General features: G+C 35.0%; 1 protein-coding gene across 1 annotated transcript in view; it reads left to right on the top strand.

The window, feature by feature from the left end:
• The window catches only part of UGGT2 (UDP-glucose glycoprotein glucosyltransferase 2), a 191,992-nt gene that overhangs the window by 74,461 nt on the left and 98,841 nt on the right, over positions 1-18,690 (top strand). The window contains exons 9-12 of the mRNA XM_003789625.3: positions 4,532-4,631; positions 6,047-6,107; positions 12,221-12,312; positions 14,988-15,138. Coding sequence (XP_003789673.1) covers positions 4,532-4,631; positions 6,047-6,107; positions 12,221-12,312; positions 14,988-15,138 — 404 coding nt within the window. The remainder of the gene's footprint in view (positions 1-4,531; positions 4,632-6,046; positions 6,108-12,220; positions 12,313-14,987; positions 15,139-18,690) is intronic.

Genomic DNA, 18,690 nt, shown 5'->3' with positions numbered 1-18,690 from the left:
TGTGCTATACGGTTACCTATTTATTATCTCTTTTGCCTCATCAAGACCTTATGCTAGACACTGGTCCTTCTTTTGTCACACCACATTGTAGCTCTTCTTCTGTTTGACATCATGATAGCACTAAGGCAAAAGACTAAAGTTTGTTCTCAAGAAAGGTACTAGGAAAGTCTTTCTAAAATGAAAACCTGATTTTGTCCTAGTGTAAAGTCAACCAGAATTTGTTAGTTATAAATCTCTATTCAAATAATGGTCTTATATTAGAGTCCCCACAAGAAAGTGTTGGCGCACGCAAACTAAGAAAGTTTAATAAGGGGACAATTTACAAAGACATAGGCACAATTGAGAGAAACCAATGGATGCTCCAATTCCAGTACTAGCAACTGGAAGAAAACCGTTACCACCCCCTAATCTTGAGGGAGCAAGAGGAGGAGTGGTTTCTAAAACCTGGAGAGAGCATGTGGAGAGGGCCGCCTGACAGAAGAGTAGCCTACCCCTAGTGTGGGGACATGGCTGTCCCACTGTGACCTTTGGAAAAAGGGAACTGGGTAGTAACTATCCAATCCTTACTTTTTTCTTGCTTGCTGATCTCACATCAGTGACTTGTGCTGGATGAATCTAACCAGAAGTTTGAGGGCAGGGCAGCATATTGATGTAGTTCATACAGGTGAGCCTTTGGGGGCCTAGAGCAGGCTAGAATAAAGGGGATCTGGAAGGCAAACAAAATATCCAGTTCCCTTATCTGAATCCAAAGCAAACACTTCAGGAGAGACTTGAATGTAAGGAAGGATGGATTACCTAGCTAGCCAAGTCATTTGCATCAATTCTTCTCGCTAATTGATGTCATATTCATCAATTAAAATTATTAAATCTGGACTTCTTAGGATGGTTTGTGAAGCCCTTCTCTAATCTTTTACTTCCTTCTCCAGGCTCATATACAATCACTTTCCTGTATGGATCCTCCAGTCAGTTTGATGAATTATGCTTTCTCCATAACTTCCCTAGGGTCACTTGCTCATTTGATTGTTCACTGATTTACACAACAGATATTTATTGAATACGTACTATGTTTGATTTTTCAAGATACAGTGATGAGAAAATATGATAAGTTCCATACCCTTTTGTAGCCTAAATTCTTATAGGTAAGATAGACAGTAAACAGGAGAAATAGTGAGTTAAATTATTATGAATTTTGGTAAGTGCCAGAAAGAAAATAAAGAGTACTGTGAGTAGAGGATATCATGGGAGCTATATGAGGTAAGGGAGGTCAGGGAAAACCTCTCTAGGGAGATTCCTCCAGAATGGAAGCCTTCTCATTCCTCAAGGATTAACATATATACACATGCACACCTTCTTTGGGACAAATTCCTAATCCATTAAGACTAAGCTCAAGCATCTCCTTTTTATGGAAATTTACTTAACTTTCTATCAGGATTACATGTTCATGTGTCTCTGCTACCATAACATTTGTACATATTCTTGTTATTAACAGCATCTATCTTGTATAGCAGTATAGGTGCATATTTTTTGTTGTATCTAAAAATATTTTGAGGTTCTAACATAATGTTTCATACAAAGTAAGAACCTAATAAGTGCTTGTTTATGAAAGAAGAAAGGGAAAATTGACGGAGGAGGATGTGACATCAATAATGTAAATTCAACTAGAAATGCTGAGTTGGTAAGTGTAAGTGAGCCAATCTAGAACACTTAGCCAGAGCAGTGAGGAATAACCATATTCAGCCAGAAAGAAAAGAGCCTCAGGGTACAAAGTTGTTTAAGACAATAAGGAGCAAACATAGTTTAGACAAGGCACAAAACAACGAACAGGATCCCAAGTGATGAGATAAAAAATATAAATTGCCAGTACTTCCAATTGAGACCATTTTGATGTCCTTAGGAATTTTATTTTACTTTAGCAGACTCTCCTGTTAAAGTATAAACAAATATTTATAAGTTCCTTGGTATTTGTACCCTCACTGAAAATTACTTCCCTCCCATAAATTAAGTCTAACTTTCCCTGAAATTCTTTCCCATAAAGGATTAGTTATTCTTGTGTTCCCTACAAACCTACAGTCTTGTTGGAAAGACATTTAGAGTGAAGCTTGCTATCTGCTTCTTCCTTTCTCACACCTCTTGCATGACATTTCTATTCTGTGATTTCTGTGCCATGCCATGCCATGCCATGCCATGCCATTCTCTACTGTTCCCCTTGCCATCATTTTTCATTTCCAAGTTACTATCTTCCGTTCATCAGGGAATCTATAACTCCTGCACCTCAAATCTGTCATCCTATAGTACTTCAAAATACATGTGGACTCTAGCCATACAGGTCATTAACCTTGGCTCCTTCCTAAAACCTTAGTCTGTATTTATTTAGCAACTCCTTTGCATGAGTATACTTTGGGGTTTATAATCAATAAAAACTTGCACAGCTCTAAAATCTAAAACTCCAGTATTTCAGCTTGAGAACAACACTTAGACTTCTGGCTCACCCATTTCTTTACTCTCACTAATCTTTGTTTCAATCTATCAGTTCCTTCTGGTTTCATTCCTTGTCCTAATTCAGTTTATATGCCCACATTCGTAATTTTAGATGCCTTCTTTCCAATATCCTCAATTCTCTATCTTAGATCTCTGTTTATGCCTCTATCTTAGCATTTTTTTTGTATTATAATTTTTCTTATTATTGTTTTAAGTTTCCTTCCAAATGTTTTCCAGGAGGCTCTTGTAAGTAATAGGGTGTTTTTGAAGGCTTACAGCAGAGTACACATAGTCACTTTAGTTTTAATTGCCTCTCTGGTGTCTTTGTAAGATGTATTTGAATAGATTAGAAATAGGAAGTCTAGTTAGACGTCATTGAAATAGTGTTAATGAGAGATTAAACTATGACTGCGGTAGAAGGCAGAGAAAGGAAGGCTTGGATTGATAGGTGTTAGAAGGTGAAAAAGTGTTAAAGATGGCTGTACCATTTCAAGCCATTAGCCTCAGTAGTATGAGTAAAATCTGTAAGTGGGTTTAGGGGTTGAATATGGGGCCTAGAATAATGAGACCAGTGTTTGAAAGATAATTTAAAAGTAATTGTGAGACATCCAGATGATTAGATCCAGTGGTAAGGTGAAAATATTGTTCTTAAGCTGAAATGAAAGGATTTAAGGAGTTGAAAATATTAGCTTAAAGATTTTTTAAAGGGTAGGGTACCAAGAATACAGAATGACAGAGTCTATGCCAGGAAGAGTGCCCAGGTGTTCATTCACATGTAGAAAGTGGAGCTTGTGAAGAAGACATGGTGGAATGATGAGAAATGGAGAGCATATTATAAAAGATGAAGGAAATAGATTTTTAAAAAAGAGAAAATTATCAGTATTCTTTATTTTCAAGAAGTGATCTTATTGCAAAAAAGATCCTGTTAAGAACTGAAAAATGTTCATTGTGTTTGGCAATTAGGAGGTATTAGTGAGAACTGATAGTAGTTTCACTGCAGTATTGGGCTTAGAAACATTTTGGTAGATTGAAGACATTCTATTTGAAGTTAATTCAGCTAGTATGTGACAGAGCTTGAATTTGAAGCCTAGTCTGTTAGTATCTACCATTGTATGGAAAGCTAACTTAAGATCATCTTTTTATAGGCTTTGACTCTAGGTGGATTCCTCATTTCACACTGAGAACATGAGAAACAAACTAGCTTTGTTAAGTTAAACTGGCTATTTTACTAGTATTTGATAAACTAGATTCCATCTTTAGTGAAATGTTAAAGAAACAAAATGTTTCACTATTTGATAATGGAAAAACTCAGCTTTAACATAAGTTGCCATGTGAGTTGTTTTGAGCCCAGGACCTAGTGATGCATACGTAACTCAACACATCTCTTGACCTAATAAAACACCGTGAGCCCAAGGAATAAAAATTTCTAGTATAGCAGTCAGCGTGTTAAATCTTTTTTAACTTGACAAAATAATGAGACTAGGGTTATTTCTTCTGACATATTTACATATTTGAAACTGACTACTGACTACAATTAGCCACACACATTTTTCTTTATATAGAACTTTCAGACAAAGTATTGCTAAGTGTAGTAATACATTATTTTTATTTCAGCATAAAGGTAAAACAGTGTTGATAGAGTGAATGTTTTTATTTACAGAGTCAAACACACTGAGTTTTTCTTAAAGTTCTTTTAGAATTCTTTTTAAACCTCTTTTCCTTTGTTATTCTTTTTATAAAAGCTTTTGTTTAAGTACAGAAAAATAGCTTTGTGCATTTCTTTTCATATACCTCTCTTTTAAAATTATACTGTAATTTGTGAAAATAAGCATTAAATGATAATTGTGCATAAAAATGTAAAGCTTGCTTTAATTGGATATAAGTGATAGCTTTCTATTTAAAACTTTTTCAAAATGCTGAATATAACAGCATTAACCATGTTTATATATGAAAATATGGGAAGAAAGATGGAGTCAATTATTTGAACTACGTAGAAATATCTATAAAGGTCTAACATTATTGTATATTGCCTAATGATATTTTTTTCTTCCAGATCTTAGTTTCCAAGCAGCTTCTCAAATAATGTCCACTCCAGTTTATGATGCCATTAAATTAATGAAAGACATTTCACAGAACTTCCCCATAAAAGCCAGGTATGTTAAAGTTTATTGGTTTCATTGTAACCAGAACTCTGTTAAAAAAATTTATGAAAATAGTTGATTTCATTTAACATGAAGATGTCAGTTAATTCTAATACATGTGGCTTTTATGGAATCAGGGCCTCTCTTCATTGTAAAGTATTTTTTTTATTAGAACAAAATATTGTCTTGTGCATACATTTGTGTATGTACTACATGGTAGAACTCTTAAGTGAGAGTCAAATGGAATGGAAAAAATTCTACAAAAAGCAATAAAGTAGGATTTTTATTTTTATTCCCTTATGGAGAATGATGAAATTCTTGTTCTGAGTAAAAGATCTATGTCTAAAGTGTGGCCAAATCATATTCTTCCCCTTTCAGCTAAACTCTCTAACCATATGTTTAGTAATGCTACTGTTCATTAATGCCAGCTTTTGAAATCATTAGATAAATAGAACTAAAGTAAAACAATTTTAGCCTTACTCAGTTGATTAATTTTATTGATGTTAAGTCAGTATACGTATGCTCTTAACCTATAGTCATCATAAAGAAAAATTTGCAAAATATGCCAACATTGCTTAAGGGGGCTAAATGATAGACTTGGGCCTTTCTCTAAAGCCACTTGGTAGACAGTCACTAAATATTGGTTGAAATAAAATATTTGTTAAATGATAATTTTACATTGTTTTTAGCTGTAATTTTGTTTAATGCTGCTAACCTTTCAGAGATAATACACACTTATTTAGGCTGTCTCAACGTATACCTTTCTGCTTAAGTTTTTCTTAAAGCAGAACTTTGCATTAGTAGACTTTTAATTTTTGAATCATTTTTTTTATTCATAAAGTTGACAGATATGTAACAATTAGCCTTTCTTCAGAGTTATCAAGTTAAATATAGTCTATAGGAAGTACATTTTAAAAAGTCTATTGTCTTTAAATTATAAAAGAGTTACAAAGTCTTCAAAAGTATTAATATAAAATCAATCATTATTGTTAGTATTTCTGAACTTCTTTGCTGTGTTAAGATCCCAAGTTAACCAAAATTCTTTAGGTACAAATATTCTGAAGATAACTTGTTTGCATTCACATACACGATGATTGGTAATTTTACACAAAATCTCACAGAAATAGTTTTTTTCAATCAAGTATTTTTTTTAAAGTATTTAGTAGTAAATAAGATATGATTATACCTACTGCAAGAGTTAGTGCACATGAAATTTTGTCTCTGTTTCACCTGAATCAAATACTCTTGTCAAATGAAAGCCATAGTACCATTGTCAAAGTAGGCTATACGGATGTACACTTTTCAGTCATGAAGCCTTCACGGTTTGTAGTTTCTTATCCAAAATATTACCTTACATTGAATTATAGATTAGTCCTAGTCATAAACATTTAAGGAAAATTGAATTATGTCTGTATTTACTTTTCCAGATCTCTAACCAGAATTGCTGTAAATCAACATATGCGGAAGGAAATACACGAAAATCAAAAGGTTTGTTTGAATTCATTTTTTAAAAAATTTACCCCACTAATAGTGCTATTTCTAACTTTGGATCAATAGTGTTCACACAAAAGAAAATGTTGATTTGTGCTTTTTTGATTACTAAAACAGTTTAACTTCCTCTATTTTTATATTATCTGCAAGATATGGGATATAGTGTGTAATTCTAGCCAATCTTTCCAGACATACCTTCTACTTATTTTACTTTATATTACAGATTTTCTGCCCATGTAATATGGTTTCCTTCATAGGATAAAGAATAAAGGCTATGAATTAATTATTCTGTTTCTCATAATTAGTTTTGCTTAAAAACCTCTGATGATTAGGTCAGTGTTGGACCATTGGAACATTACTAAAATCCTATAGCAGATACAACACAATTGATAATTTGATAAGATTCTGCCAAATGGTCCCTTAAATAACATATAAATCACAAATGATCCTAATTTTGTTAATTCTTATAAAGTTCTGACACCATTTGGCTTCATTACATGGGACTGGTTTGACTTTAAGTCATATCAGATGCACAGCAGTAGGAGTTTATTTTGCTTACATAAAAAAATAAGTCTCAAGATATCTATGGACATTATAGTTCTAGTGCTTCACAGGGTCAGAGAATACATCCATGTAAACATCTTGGCATTTTTTTTATGATTGCAAAATAGCAGCCAGACCTCCAGACTTCGTATCTGTGTCATTGGCCAGGTTTTTGTCCCTAGCTACAAGGGAGGCTAGAAAAGCTAGTGTTTACTGGAAAAGAGAAGTGGGCTAGGTATGGTGCTAGGTTGGCCAGCCACCAGTTCTTGTCACCCTGAGATAGGGCAAGCCATCAGTAAATGTTCACTGTCTTGATGATGACAGCCAACTGCAGTAGAGATAATGAAGAAAATGCACAATTTGTTGGAACATAGTTGTTAGGAACCACATTTATCAAGCAGGGTGGATTGTTTTCTTACAGGAATCCTTTTATTTGTTTGCACTGTGTATAACGCCACCTGCAGTAAGAAGAAAGTGGGAATGAGTAGGAGGAAAAAGAAATGAATGTCGGAGTGTCAGTGGTCATACACAATCAGATTTTTGTTGTTCATTTAATAGTCTGAAATGAGCATTCTTGATCATCAGAGTTCTGATGATCTCAGAATAAGAGGTAAAAGTACTGCATACATATAAAGTTTGTATGGGGGTGGTGAAGCAGCACAACTACTCTGTAAAGGAGGAAACCTCATGAAGTAGAAGAAAATTAAAACACAATTTGGACATGTACTTAAAAGCTTAATGAAGCAATACAAAATGTAGAAATACCGTAATTCTGAATTAGGATGGACGGGTAACAGGAGATGATGCCCAAACAAGAGGATGTGAAACCACACTGGAAAAACTTTGCAAAGCTTTGGGAAGTAGGGATAAAACCATTTCAGAAATAATTAAAATATGTAAGTGACACGAGGGAGGAATTACTTATATACATAGAAATAAGAAATGCAAAGAGGTGAAGAGGTTGGATTTTTGAGGTCATGTTTAGAAACAGAAACTTCAGTATCACATTTGTGAGATGCTTCACTCGGGTGGCCAGGACAATTGTCTCCTGTCAGTAGAATAGACCGTTTTTTTCTTCTTCGTTCCTCAGTTAATACACTTTACGCACTCTTCAAATAGAGCACTAGTCATCCATGCACGTTTGTTCATCTCCACGTGACAAAGAGCTCTTCATGCCTTAAGTTCTTAAATGCGTGTGTCTTTGCCAGTTTACCAATCACCAAAGGCTTCCTTTGAGCTAGTGCAAAGCAGAACTGTGAAATGAAACATTCTTTGGAAAGTTTTTTGCTCTTACATCTGTTGCCCTTCATGATAAAGCTCCTGTCAGACATCACCTTGAAAGAATCCATACTCTTCAGCATTAGAGATGTCATCATGTTTGAAGCCTCTGGAAAAGTTTAGAAACTTTTGATGAACTCTTTCACAACTTCTACTGGAACTTCATTGGATTCACTGCACACGATTTTCTGGAAGATCTTGTGTCACAGTTTATATTTCTCATGCCAACCACTTGAATCTTAAAAATCTGCCTCCCTGAATTCCTGTGTGAATAATTTAGCAACAACTTGGGTCATGGGCCAGGAGATTCAGGCATTAACTGCCCTCATTTGTTTGAACCAACTTAATGTGGCTTTGCTGACTTTATCAAGGGAACTTTTCTTTCTTTTGCACTATAGGTCTCTACTTTTCTTACCTTATCTGTCCAAGTACTCATGTTTATATTCTTGGATTGCCAACTGTGGTTTTGGTAATACCTGCACCTAACAGCTGCTTTCCAGAAAATGTAGAAGATTAACTTTTTTCTTCAGTGTTAGCTCTTTGAGTTCTTTGGGCCATCATGTCTCAATTAACTGTAAAAATTTTTAGTAATTGTAGGATGTACTTACAATTCAGATCAGTCCTTCTTGTTGAAAAAAGTGTTCTGCAACACATGATAAAAACAGTAGAACACTGGGCCTAATCCAACATGTGGTAATAATAAAACATGAACAAAGAACTTATACTAAAGAAAATATAATACAACTAAGAGGTAAAGCCCCCTACTCCTTGGTATATAGTGGAATCAATTGATCATGTGATAGAGGGTAAATTAATGTTACGTGTCAAGATATAACTTTACAGAGGTAGTCAATATATAGAGATGAGTCTTCCATTAAGTCAGTGGTTCTCAGCCTTCCTAATGCTGCGACCCTTTAATACAGTTCCTCATGTTGTGGTGACCTCCAGCCATAAAATTATTTTCATTGCTACTTCATAACTGTAATTTTGCTACTGTTATGAATTGTAATGTAAATATCTAATATGCAGGAGATCCCAAAGGGGTCGTGACACACAGGTTGAGAACCACTGCATTAAGTACATGTGGTACATGTCCAGCCATGAAAATTAGGTCAACTTAATGAGGTGGTCAGTGTAGGGAGGTGTGAGTGATGGAGGTTCTACTAGGTGACTGCCCAAGTTGTATAAGTGAATGTGAGTTTGGTTTTTTTTAAGAGACAACTTTTAACTCCAAAGCATGACAAAGTTCCCTTAAAAGTTCATAATTGTTACTTTGCTCTGAGTCCAGAATCTACCTTAGGTGATTTTAAATTCAGTGTAAATCCAATGCATGTCTTTTGTTGTTTAGTAGAACAGCTATTACATTACATCCTATGAATTTTTTGATTGGAAAAATAAAGATATAGTCAAGTAAATGTTTTATTTTGCTTCAGTAGTGTGAAATAAATTGTTTTAGTTACTTAATTTTAAAGGAACCAAGTATAGGTATTTAAATGCAAAATTCAAATAAAGGATTACACTTTGCCCAAATAAAAGTTCACATTTCTTCTAATTATTCCCAACTAATTACTTTGTTTGAGAATTTTACAGAGTTCTGGAGAAATTATATTAGAACATTATAGATTAAAACTACATCTATAAAGCATTCTCTTTATTTTTTTACTTTCTCTTATTCCTTATCCTAAAAATAAAAAAGCTTTCTAGTATGACTTATATCTCACTTGACTTTAAATTCTTAATTATAAACAACAAAACTAGATTCCTATCTCTTATATATACAGATAACATGAAAATCGATTAAAGACTTAAAGATCTTAAACAATGAAATTGCTGAAATAAAACATTTAGGAAACACATTCAGACATTAGTCTTTGACAAGGATCTCTTAAATAAGACCTCAAAAGCACAGGCAACCAAAGCAAAAATGGCTAAGTAGCATCACATCAAGCTAAAACACTTCTGCACAGAAAGGAAACAAAGCAAAGAGACTATCTATAGAATGGGAAAAAAATATTTTTGAACTATCCAACTTGATAGGGATTAATAGCCAAATACATACATACATATATATATATGGAATTCATAGGGAAAAAAATCAAATCCAATTTTTAAAATTTTTTTTTTAAGACAGAGTCTCACATTGTTGCTCTTGGTAGAATGGTTGCCCTATGGTGTCATAGCTCACAGCAACCTCAAATTCCTGGGCTCAATTGATTCTCTTGTCTGAGCCTCCTGAGTAGCTGGGACTACAGCACCCACCACAACACCTAGCTGTTTATTAGAGACGGTGTCTCGCACTTACTCAGGCTGTTCTCGAACCTGTGAGCTCAGGCAATCCCCCTGTCTTGGCCTCCCAGAGTGCAAATAATCCAGTTTTAAAATGGGCAGAATAAAACATATGTGGCCAATAGGCATATGAATTCATAGCAATTCAAATAAAAACCATAATGAGCCATCATCTTACCCCAGTTAAAATGGCTTTTATTAAAAAGACAAAATAACAGATGCTGGCAAGTATGCAGAGAAAGGGAAATGCTCATACATGGTTGGTGAGAATGTAAATTAGTACAGCCATTATGGAAAATAGTATGGAGGAGCCTCAGAATATTCTTTTATTAAATTCTATCTCTTAGACCTCATTGGCAATAGTAGCAACAACAAAAATAAGTAATTGGTACCTGATCAAGCGCAAAAGTTCTGCACAGCTATTGACAAAATAAAGCAAGCAAATAGGCAGCTTTCAGAATGGGAGAAGGTATTCACATGTTACGCCAGATATGGTGGCTCACACCTGTAATCCTAGCATTTTGCGAGGCCTAGGTGGGTGGATTGCTTGTGCTCAGGAGTTCATGACCAGCCTGAGCAAGAGAAAGACCTCATCTCTACTAAAAATAGAAAAAAACTGAGGTAAAAGGATTGCTTGAGCCCAGAAGTTTGAGGTTGATGTAAGCTATGATGCCACAGTACTCCACTGAAGAAAACGAAGTGAGACTCTGTGTCAAAAAAAATCAAAAATGATATTCACATGTTACAAATCTGTCAAAGGGCTAATAACCAGAATCTATAAAGAACTCAAGCAAATCCATAAGAGAAAACAACCCAATTAATCAACTAGGCAAGAGACATGAACAAAACCTTTGCTTAAGAAGATAGACAAATTGCCAACAAAGACATGAAAAAATGCTCATCATCCCTAGTCATCAGAGAGCTGCATGAAAAGCACCTTGAGATATTGCCTAATCTCAGTGAAAATAGCTTACATCACAAAGTCTCAAAGCTTCAGATGCTGGTATGGTGTGGCATGGAGAGGAGGGAACACTTACATGCTGTTGATGGGACTGTGTACATCCTTTTTGGAAAGATGTATGGAGAATCCTCAAAAAGCTAAAAACAGACTTTCCATTTGATCCATCAATCCCATGACTCTGTGTCTACCCAGTAGGAAAAAAAATCATTTTATCACAAGGACATTTGTACTAGAATGTTTATAGCAGGTCAGTTCACAATTGCAAAGATGTAGAAACAGTTCAAGTGCCCATCAGTGCAGGAATGGATTGATTGGTATAATTCCATTATACCATGGAGTATTTTTCAGCTATAAAAAATGAAGACTTTACATCTTTTATATTTACATGGATGGAGTTAAAGAATGTTCTCCTTAGTAAAGTACCTCTAGAATGGAAAATCAAGCACTCTTATGTTCCCAATACTAATTTGGAACTAGTAGATGAACAATTACAGGCCCATATGAGAAGAAAACACAATCAAAATCAAATACAGGTAATCAGGGAAGAGAGGGAGGGGACTTAGTAAGCTCCCACTTAATGAGTACAATGTAGGGCTATATGGCATGCCTCCTGGGTGAAGGACTCAACTACAACCCAGATGTTACCTAACAAATGCAAACAATGTAACCAAATTGTGTGTATGCTTATTAATCCAAAATAAAATATTTAAAAACTTCTATCTGTAACCTCATAGAAAATACTAGATAGCACTTAGATCAGGGATAGGCTTAATGCTTTGTGTAAGCCAAATCTGACCTGCCACCTGGTTTTCTAAGTAAAAGTTTTAATTTTTTAAAACATAGTCATCTCCTTTGTTTACTATCGTCACAGATTGCTTTTATGTTATGAAGACAGAGTTAAATAGCTGCAACAGAGACTGTATGACTGCAAAGCCTAAAATATTTACTCTGACCCTTTATAGAAGTAGTTTGATAACCCATAATATAGATAGATCACTATTGTCATGTCACTTGATTAACTATTATTTTGGTCTATTTCAAGGATCTTCGAGATAGATTTGAAATTCAGCCAGGTAATGCTCGTTTATTTATAAATGGCCTTCATGTGGACATGGATGTTTATGATCCTTTCAGGTAAGTATTAAATTATTGATATAAACTATGGTTTATACACTACTCCAAATTTAGTATTTGTCAAAAATGCAAAGGATCATTTTAAAGATTAAAAAAAAGTATGTTTTTGATTGTGCCAAATAACTCTCCCATTTTGGTAGAATACTCTGCCAAAATGAACAAGCCTGAGTGTCTTAGAATATCATATCTGGGAGAGGCTTTGGAGATTTTTTTTTTTTTAGGTGTGTGTTATCCCTCACTTAACCTATTATTCTGAACTATTATTCATTGAAGATGTGGTTGATGATTTAGCAGGGAAGGTCTTTGGGATTGGACTGAGAAGCAACGAACCTCTCCCTTCTACCAAGGAGCTGAAAGGAACTTGAGATGTTTACTCAGAAGAAAGAAATTAAGGACAGCATGGTGGCTCACACCTGTAATCCCAGAACTTTGGGAAGCTAAGGAGGATCACTTGAGGCCAGGACTTGGAGACTAGTCTGGGCAACGAAAGGAGACCTCATCTGTACAGAAAAATTGAAAAATAATTAGCCAGGTGTTGTACTATACACTATAATGGAAGGTTAAGGCAAGAGCATTGCTTGAGGTCAAGAGTTGAGAGTTGCATTGCACCACTCCATTCCAGCCTAGGTAGCAGAGCAAGACCCTATCTCTTAAAAAAAAAAAAAAAAAGATGAAATTAATGAGAATAATTTAAAGTACTCAAGTCCATCAGAAGGGAATTTTGAAATTAATGCAAGGTGCTATCTAGTATCTTAAATTAAAAAATAATTAGACAAAATTATAGGGAAGAATTAGTAAATCTTTTATTTATTAATGGCCATTCACCCATAAATTAAAGTCATAAGTCAGAGGAGCTACTTGATTGATAGTGACACACAAACCAACTTTAAAAATTAACATTTGGAACATAAGATGAATTTAGTAAACGTAACACTTAAGATACAGTTTGAATTGAATTGAACATACTTTTGCTGAACAAAATTAATAAAATATTTATTTAACTTCTACTTTCTTACCAGTTCAGAAATGTATAAGAAAATATATTTGAAAGACTGAGAAATAGGATGAAGATAGCTGGTTTGGAACTTACTGTTTTACTCAACATTTTTTATAATTTTATCTCAAATGGGGCTTTTCTCTTTATTAAGTTGAGTCCTTGGGCCTAGTGTTGAAAAAATAATAACCTAAGCTATATATAATATACTACACATGGAAGGAGTAGAGAAGTTTTTAGGTCTTGACCTGTAAATTTCAGGGGAAGAAAAATTATATCTGTCCTCGGAAGCATTGAAAACAGGTTTAAAGGAATAGAGTGTATGTAAAATTTTAGAAAGTTTTTTATGGCTGTGTATGAGGAAGTTTTCCTAACAGGAATATTTTGTGTATGGTTTAGAAAGGCTGTAGTTTATTCAGGAAATATAATCCCTCTGGCTCCTCCAGCTGTTAGAGATCTACATTGATATGATCACTAATTATGGCTACTATGATTCCCTTAAGGGAGAAAGAGAAAATATGTTAGGATATTTATATCTTCTTACATTTTTGAGAGTAACAATCAAAATCTTCTCAGAAAAAGATCAGAGGATATGGAATAAAATAAAAGTAAAGAACAGATGAATGGAGGAATGGTATAAGGAAATAGAGGAAGGAAAATGTATTATAGAGATATTATATAGAGAGAAGTCTTAGGCAATGAGTACTTCAGAATTGTCCATTTGGGAAAAAGAAAGGGACTATGAAATTATTTTCTGCTGCCTTCCCATTTTCTGTCAGTCACAGCATTGCTGGACTGTGGAGAACCAACACCGTGGCTCACCCATGGCCCTGTCCTTCTTCTCTGATCCTGGAGGTAATGAGAGGAGCCTCAGCCTCCATGGGTCAGGTCAGCATTGGTTCAGTCAAAGCCTAGATCTTACCCCAGGGAGGCTGAGCTAATAGGAGCATGTGGCAGTGACTAAGGGAAAGTCTGGTAGTGCTCATAGAGTATATAAACAAGATCTTATTTATCCACACTAAAAAGTTCTATTCCAGCCTATCAAAGAGCTCCTTATACATCTTTGCCTCTAAATAGTCAATTCAGCCATGTACTTAATAAAGAATACTTTCAGTAGATTCAGATTCCCAAAGTTTTTGTCAATAAGATTATTTACTGTTGAGGTTATCATTTGTAGTAATACTTTATACCATGTTTAAGAAATATCACATTGTTATAAGAATTTTTAATTTATAATCTAAACATATGTGAACTTTAATACTTTAATGGGACTGCCCCTGTACTAAAATTTTATACTTTGTCATGTTTCATCTCATTTTATTTTTGTAGTAGGCTTATCTAAACAGTATCCTAATATATTTTTTTCCCTCATTTTTGACTTGCTCAGAGCTGATTATATCCTCACTACTTTGGTAAAGAATACAATGTTGTTGTTTTGTCTCTTAAATAATAAAATTTTATTACCACTAAAAATAAAAGCATATAACTTTACTCTGGGTAAAATTAAAAGAACCATTGACTTACCTGTTAATGAGTTTAATTTAGTAATATATTTTCCTATTATTAAGAAAAATACTGAGAAAAGCCTGTTTCTAATGTTTTAAAAAATCTATCAAACTTTAAAAGATTTTTTCAAATGGAAAATCAAAATAAAACTTATTTCTTTTCTTTGAACATAAAGTATTGTGGGCATGCTGAAATTGGAAGGAAAAATAATGAGTGGCCTTCACAGTCTTGGGATCAATGGGGAAGATACGAGCAAATTTTTAAAATTAAGTCCACCTGTTTGGGAAAATAATTACATATTAGATATTCGGCATTCTTCTATAATGGTAAGTGCTTTTGTTATTCCTCATTCTAAAAAACCTTTAATGTATTTAAGGTTTAACATAAAAGGAACTATTGGCAGGCCTGAGAATAAATTTACGCATTTTGAAAAAGTTCTCAATGAAAAGAAAAAGTAAAAATATAGAGACATCTCCCCTTTGCAACTTTCTTTCCCTTCTTTGGATTCTCTGTATTTTCTTACAAGAACACCTCCTCATTCTCATTCAGTATTCTTTCCAACTTTAGAGATAAAAACAAATCATTAAGAACAGAATATTCATGTGAATAACGGCAACAATAAAACCTCAGCTACATAGTTAAGATTTAAATGTAAGTTATGCCACCTGAACATGCTCAAAAGTCCTGACTAAATAATTTGCATTGGCTCATGACATCCTGGTCTGTATAACAGCCTAAGTAATTTTTTCTTTAGAAACCTGATAATACCTCTTCTGCTTAAGTACATGGTGGTCTTCAGTATGGCCTATAAGGCTGCAAATGGCTTGTTCGCACCTTTTATTTCTTAGACTGTGAAGTATTCTTCTCACCACTTTCTTTTATCTCATGCTTAGAAAACACTTTTTCTTTTACTTCATGTTCCTTTCTCAAATGTTGGCAATTCCCACAACATTTCTTTTTCATCTATTAGAGTGAATTGTGATCTTTGATGTTATAATTGTTCTGGGGTGCCACAAAACATGCCCATATAAAATGGTAAATTTAGTGAATAAATGTGTGTGTTCTGACTGCTCCACCAGCCAGCCCTCCCCTATCCCTCTCCCATCCCTCTTCCTCTCTTTAAGACTCCTTATTCCCTTGGACTCAAAAATGTTGAAATTAGGCAGTTTAATAACCCTGCAATGGCCTCTAAGTGTTCCAAGTAAAAAAAGAAGTCACACATTTCATCTCTCACTTTAACCCAAAAGCTAGGAATGGTTAACTTAGTGACAAGGCATATGGAAAGCCAATATAGGCCGAGAGCTGGGTCTCTTCTGCCAAACAACTAAGTTGAGAATGCAAAGGAAAAGTTCCTAAAGGAAATTAAAACTGCTGCTCCAGTGAACACAAAAATAAGAAAGTGAAATGTTGCTGATAAGAAGACAGTTTGGATGGTTTGGATAGATCTAACCAGCCACAACAGTCCCATAAGCCAAAGCCTAATTCAGAGCAAGACCTTAACTCTGTTCAATACTATGAAAGCTGAGAGATATGAGGAAACTGCAGAAGAAAACTTGAAAACAGAGGTTAGTTTTTAAGGTTTAAAGCAAGATGCTGTCTCCATAACATAAAAGTACAAGGTTTTGAATTGGCAAGTTCTCATGTAGAAGCTATGGCAAGTTATCCAGAAGATGCCAAGATAACCAATGAACGTAGCTACTTGAACAACAGATTTTCTTTTTTTTTTTTTTGAACAACAGATTTTCAATGTAGATGAGACATTCAGCATAGATGAGACAGTCTTCTCTTGGAAGAAGAGGGTATCTAAGCTTTATGTAGCTAGAGATGAGAAGTCAGTGGCTGGCTTCAAAGGACAGGCTGACCCTTGTTAGGGGCTAATTCAGCTAATGATTTTCAGTTGAGGGTAGTGCTCATTCACTATTCTGAAAATTGTAGGACTCTTAAGAATGCTAAACCAAGAAAGTAAAAATAAAATCAAGAAAGCAATAAGGAAGAGAGAAAGAAAGTGGTCGGTATAGAAGCAGACATGCAACATATACTGCAGTCCCTGGAAAAGAATAAAATAATGGAACAGATGCACTACTCAAAACAGATGCAATACAAGAAAACTTGGGTCTATACTCCAAAGGGTCTTCCATGAACCTGGGAAAATTTATATGGAATGGCCAACTCTCAAGTACACCTTAGAAAATCAATGAGATTTGAAAGAAAAAAATCCTTTGGGCATTAGGCTAAAAGGACATTAGAAAAGAAAGAAACTTTACCTGACAAATGCAATCAGTGTAACCTAGTCCTTTGTACCCTCAAGGAATCCCCAACAATAAAAAAAAAAAAAAAAAAGGAAAAGAAAACAGAAAGAAAAGAAAAAAGAGAAGAAAGAGAAGTGCTAGAATCAGATCCTTTAGCCATGTGGGGAGGGAGGTGGGCCTTAGAGGGAAAAATGAGGCACCCGGGCAGCGCGACCCGATTCTTCCGAATGTAGAGGATGGTAGAAGACAAATAATGCTGAAGGATCAGCTGAGCTAAAGCCAGCCCGACCTCTGGCCTTGGATCATATTTCCTTGACTGATGAGAAAGACTTGCGTCACAAAGGGTGAGTCATGGAACGAGTGTTCCAACATGACTCAGCACCGCGGACTATCCAATCCGCTTCTCTGTGGTGCGCTCTTCTGCAGGTTCTCTCCCACTGGGCAGTCACCGGGTCAACAGAGGGACACCAGCCTCTGTGCTCCCCAGCAACCACACAGGGTCCCTTTATGATACTGTGAACTTTCACAGCTAGTGCCTGGGGCAGCAAAATGGAAGGTTCAAATTGTATATCACAGCTTTATCTTGGAACTTAGAAGCTAAACCAGATAAACTTCTCCCAGGTGTTACATAATTTTAAAAATCACTTTCTTTGTGCCATTTTAAAAAAAAAATCAGGCGTAAGCTACTCTGCCTATGCTCTAGAATTGAACAACAAAGCCTTGATGACAGCCCATGTTCACATTTACAGCATGGTTTACTGAATATTATAAACTCAATGTTGAGATCTGCTCAAATAAAGATTCCTTTCAAAATCTTACTCCTTGTGGGCAGCGTACCCAGTCACCCAAGAGCTGATAACCCAAGTTTAATGTTTTCATGTCTACTGACCTGGATCAACAGGTCAATTTGACTTTCAAGTCTTATTATTTAAAAAATACATTTCATATGTCTGTAGCTCTTACAGGTTAATGATTCCTCTGACAAATCTGGGCAAAGTAAATTGAAAACTTTCTGGATAGGATTCACCATTCTGGATGCTGAGAAGTTGCTAAGATGTTAAAAGCATTTGTGGTTTATAGGAGAAGGTCAAAATAGCAACATTAACAGAAGTTTGGAAGAAGTTAATTCCAGCTCTCATGGATGACTTTGAAGGTTTTAAGATGTAAGTTCTGGTAGTTGCTGGACTTGTAGAAGAAATACTTGCAGAGGTATTCCAAAGGCCCCTCATTGTAGATTTTTGTGGGTCTGGCTTACATAATTCAGATGTTCCCTCACTGAGGCTACAAATTCAGATGTGATTTCAGCGGAAGAGGGCTTAACTGATTCATAAAAGGAGTCAAGGTATGAGATTCCCAGCCTGTGCAAGAAGCTAACACCCTCATTATTTATTTCAATCAATTGTAGCAAGACTTTGTTTCTTAATGTCTCCTAGTTTTGGCATAGTTTTGGCAGGATGCCATGAAATACAATCCCATAAAGAAGAATAATCTTATAGCAAAGGGGGCTCTCTGGAGAATTATAATTTATATACCAAAACAAAAGGCTCTATTTCTTCTGAGTAGCTGGATGCATAGTTGTTTGAGCTAGGGGAAATTATCTTGTTAGATAACTTACTGAACAGTCTTTCC

Source organism: Otolemur garnettii, unplaced genomic scaffold (assembly GCF_000181295.1).
Source record: "Otolemur garnettii isolate 467f Iridium unplaced genomic scaffold, OtoGar3 scaffold00034, whole genome shotgun sequence".
NCBI classification, from domain to species: Eukaryota; Metazoa; Chordata; class Mammalia; order Primates; family Galagidae; genus Otolemur; species Otolemur garnettii.
This window is presented reverse-complemented; position numbering and strand designations above follow the sequence as displayed.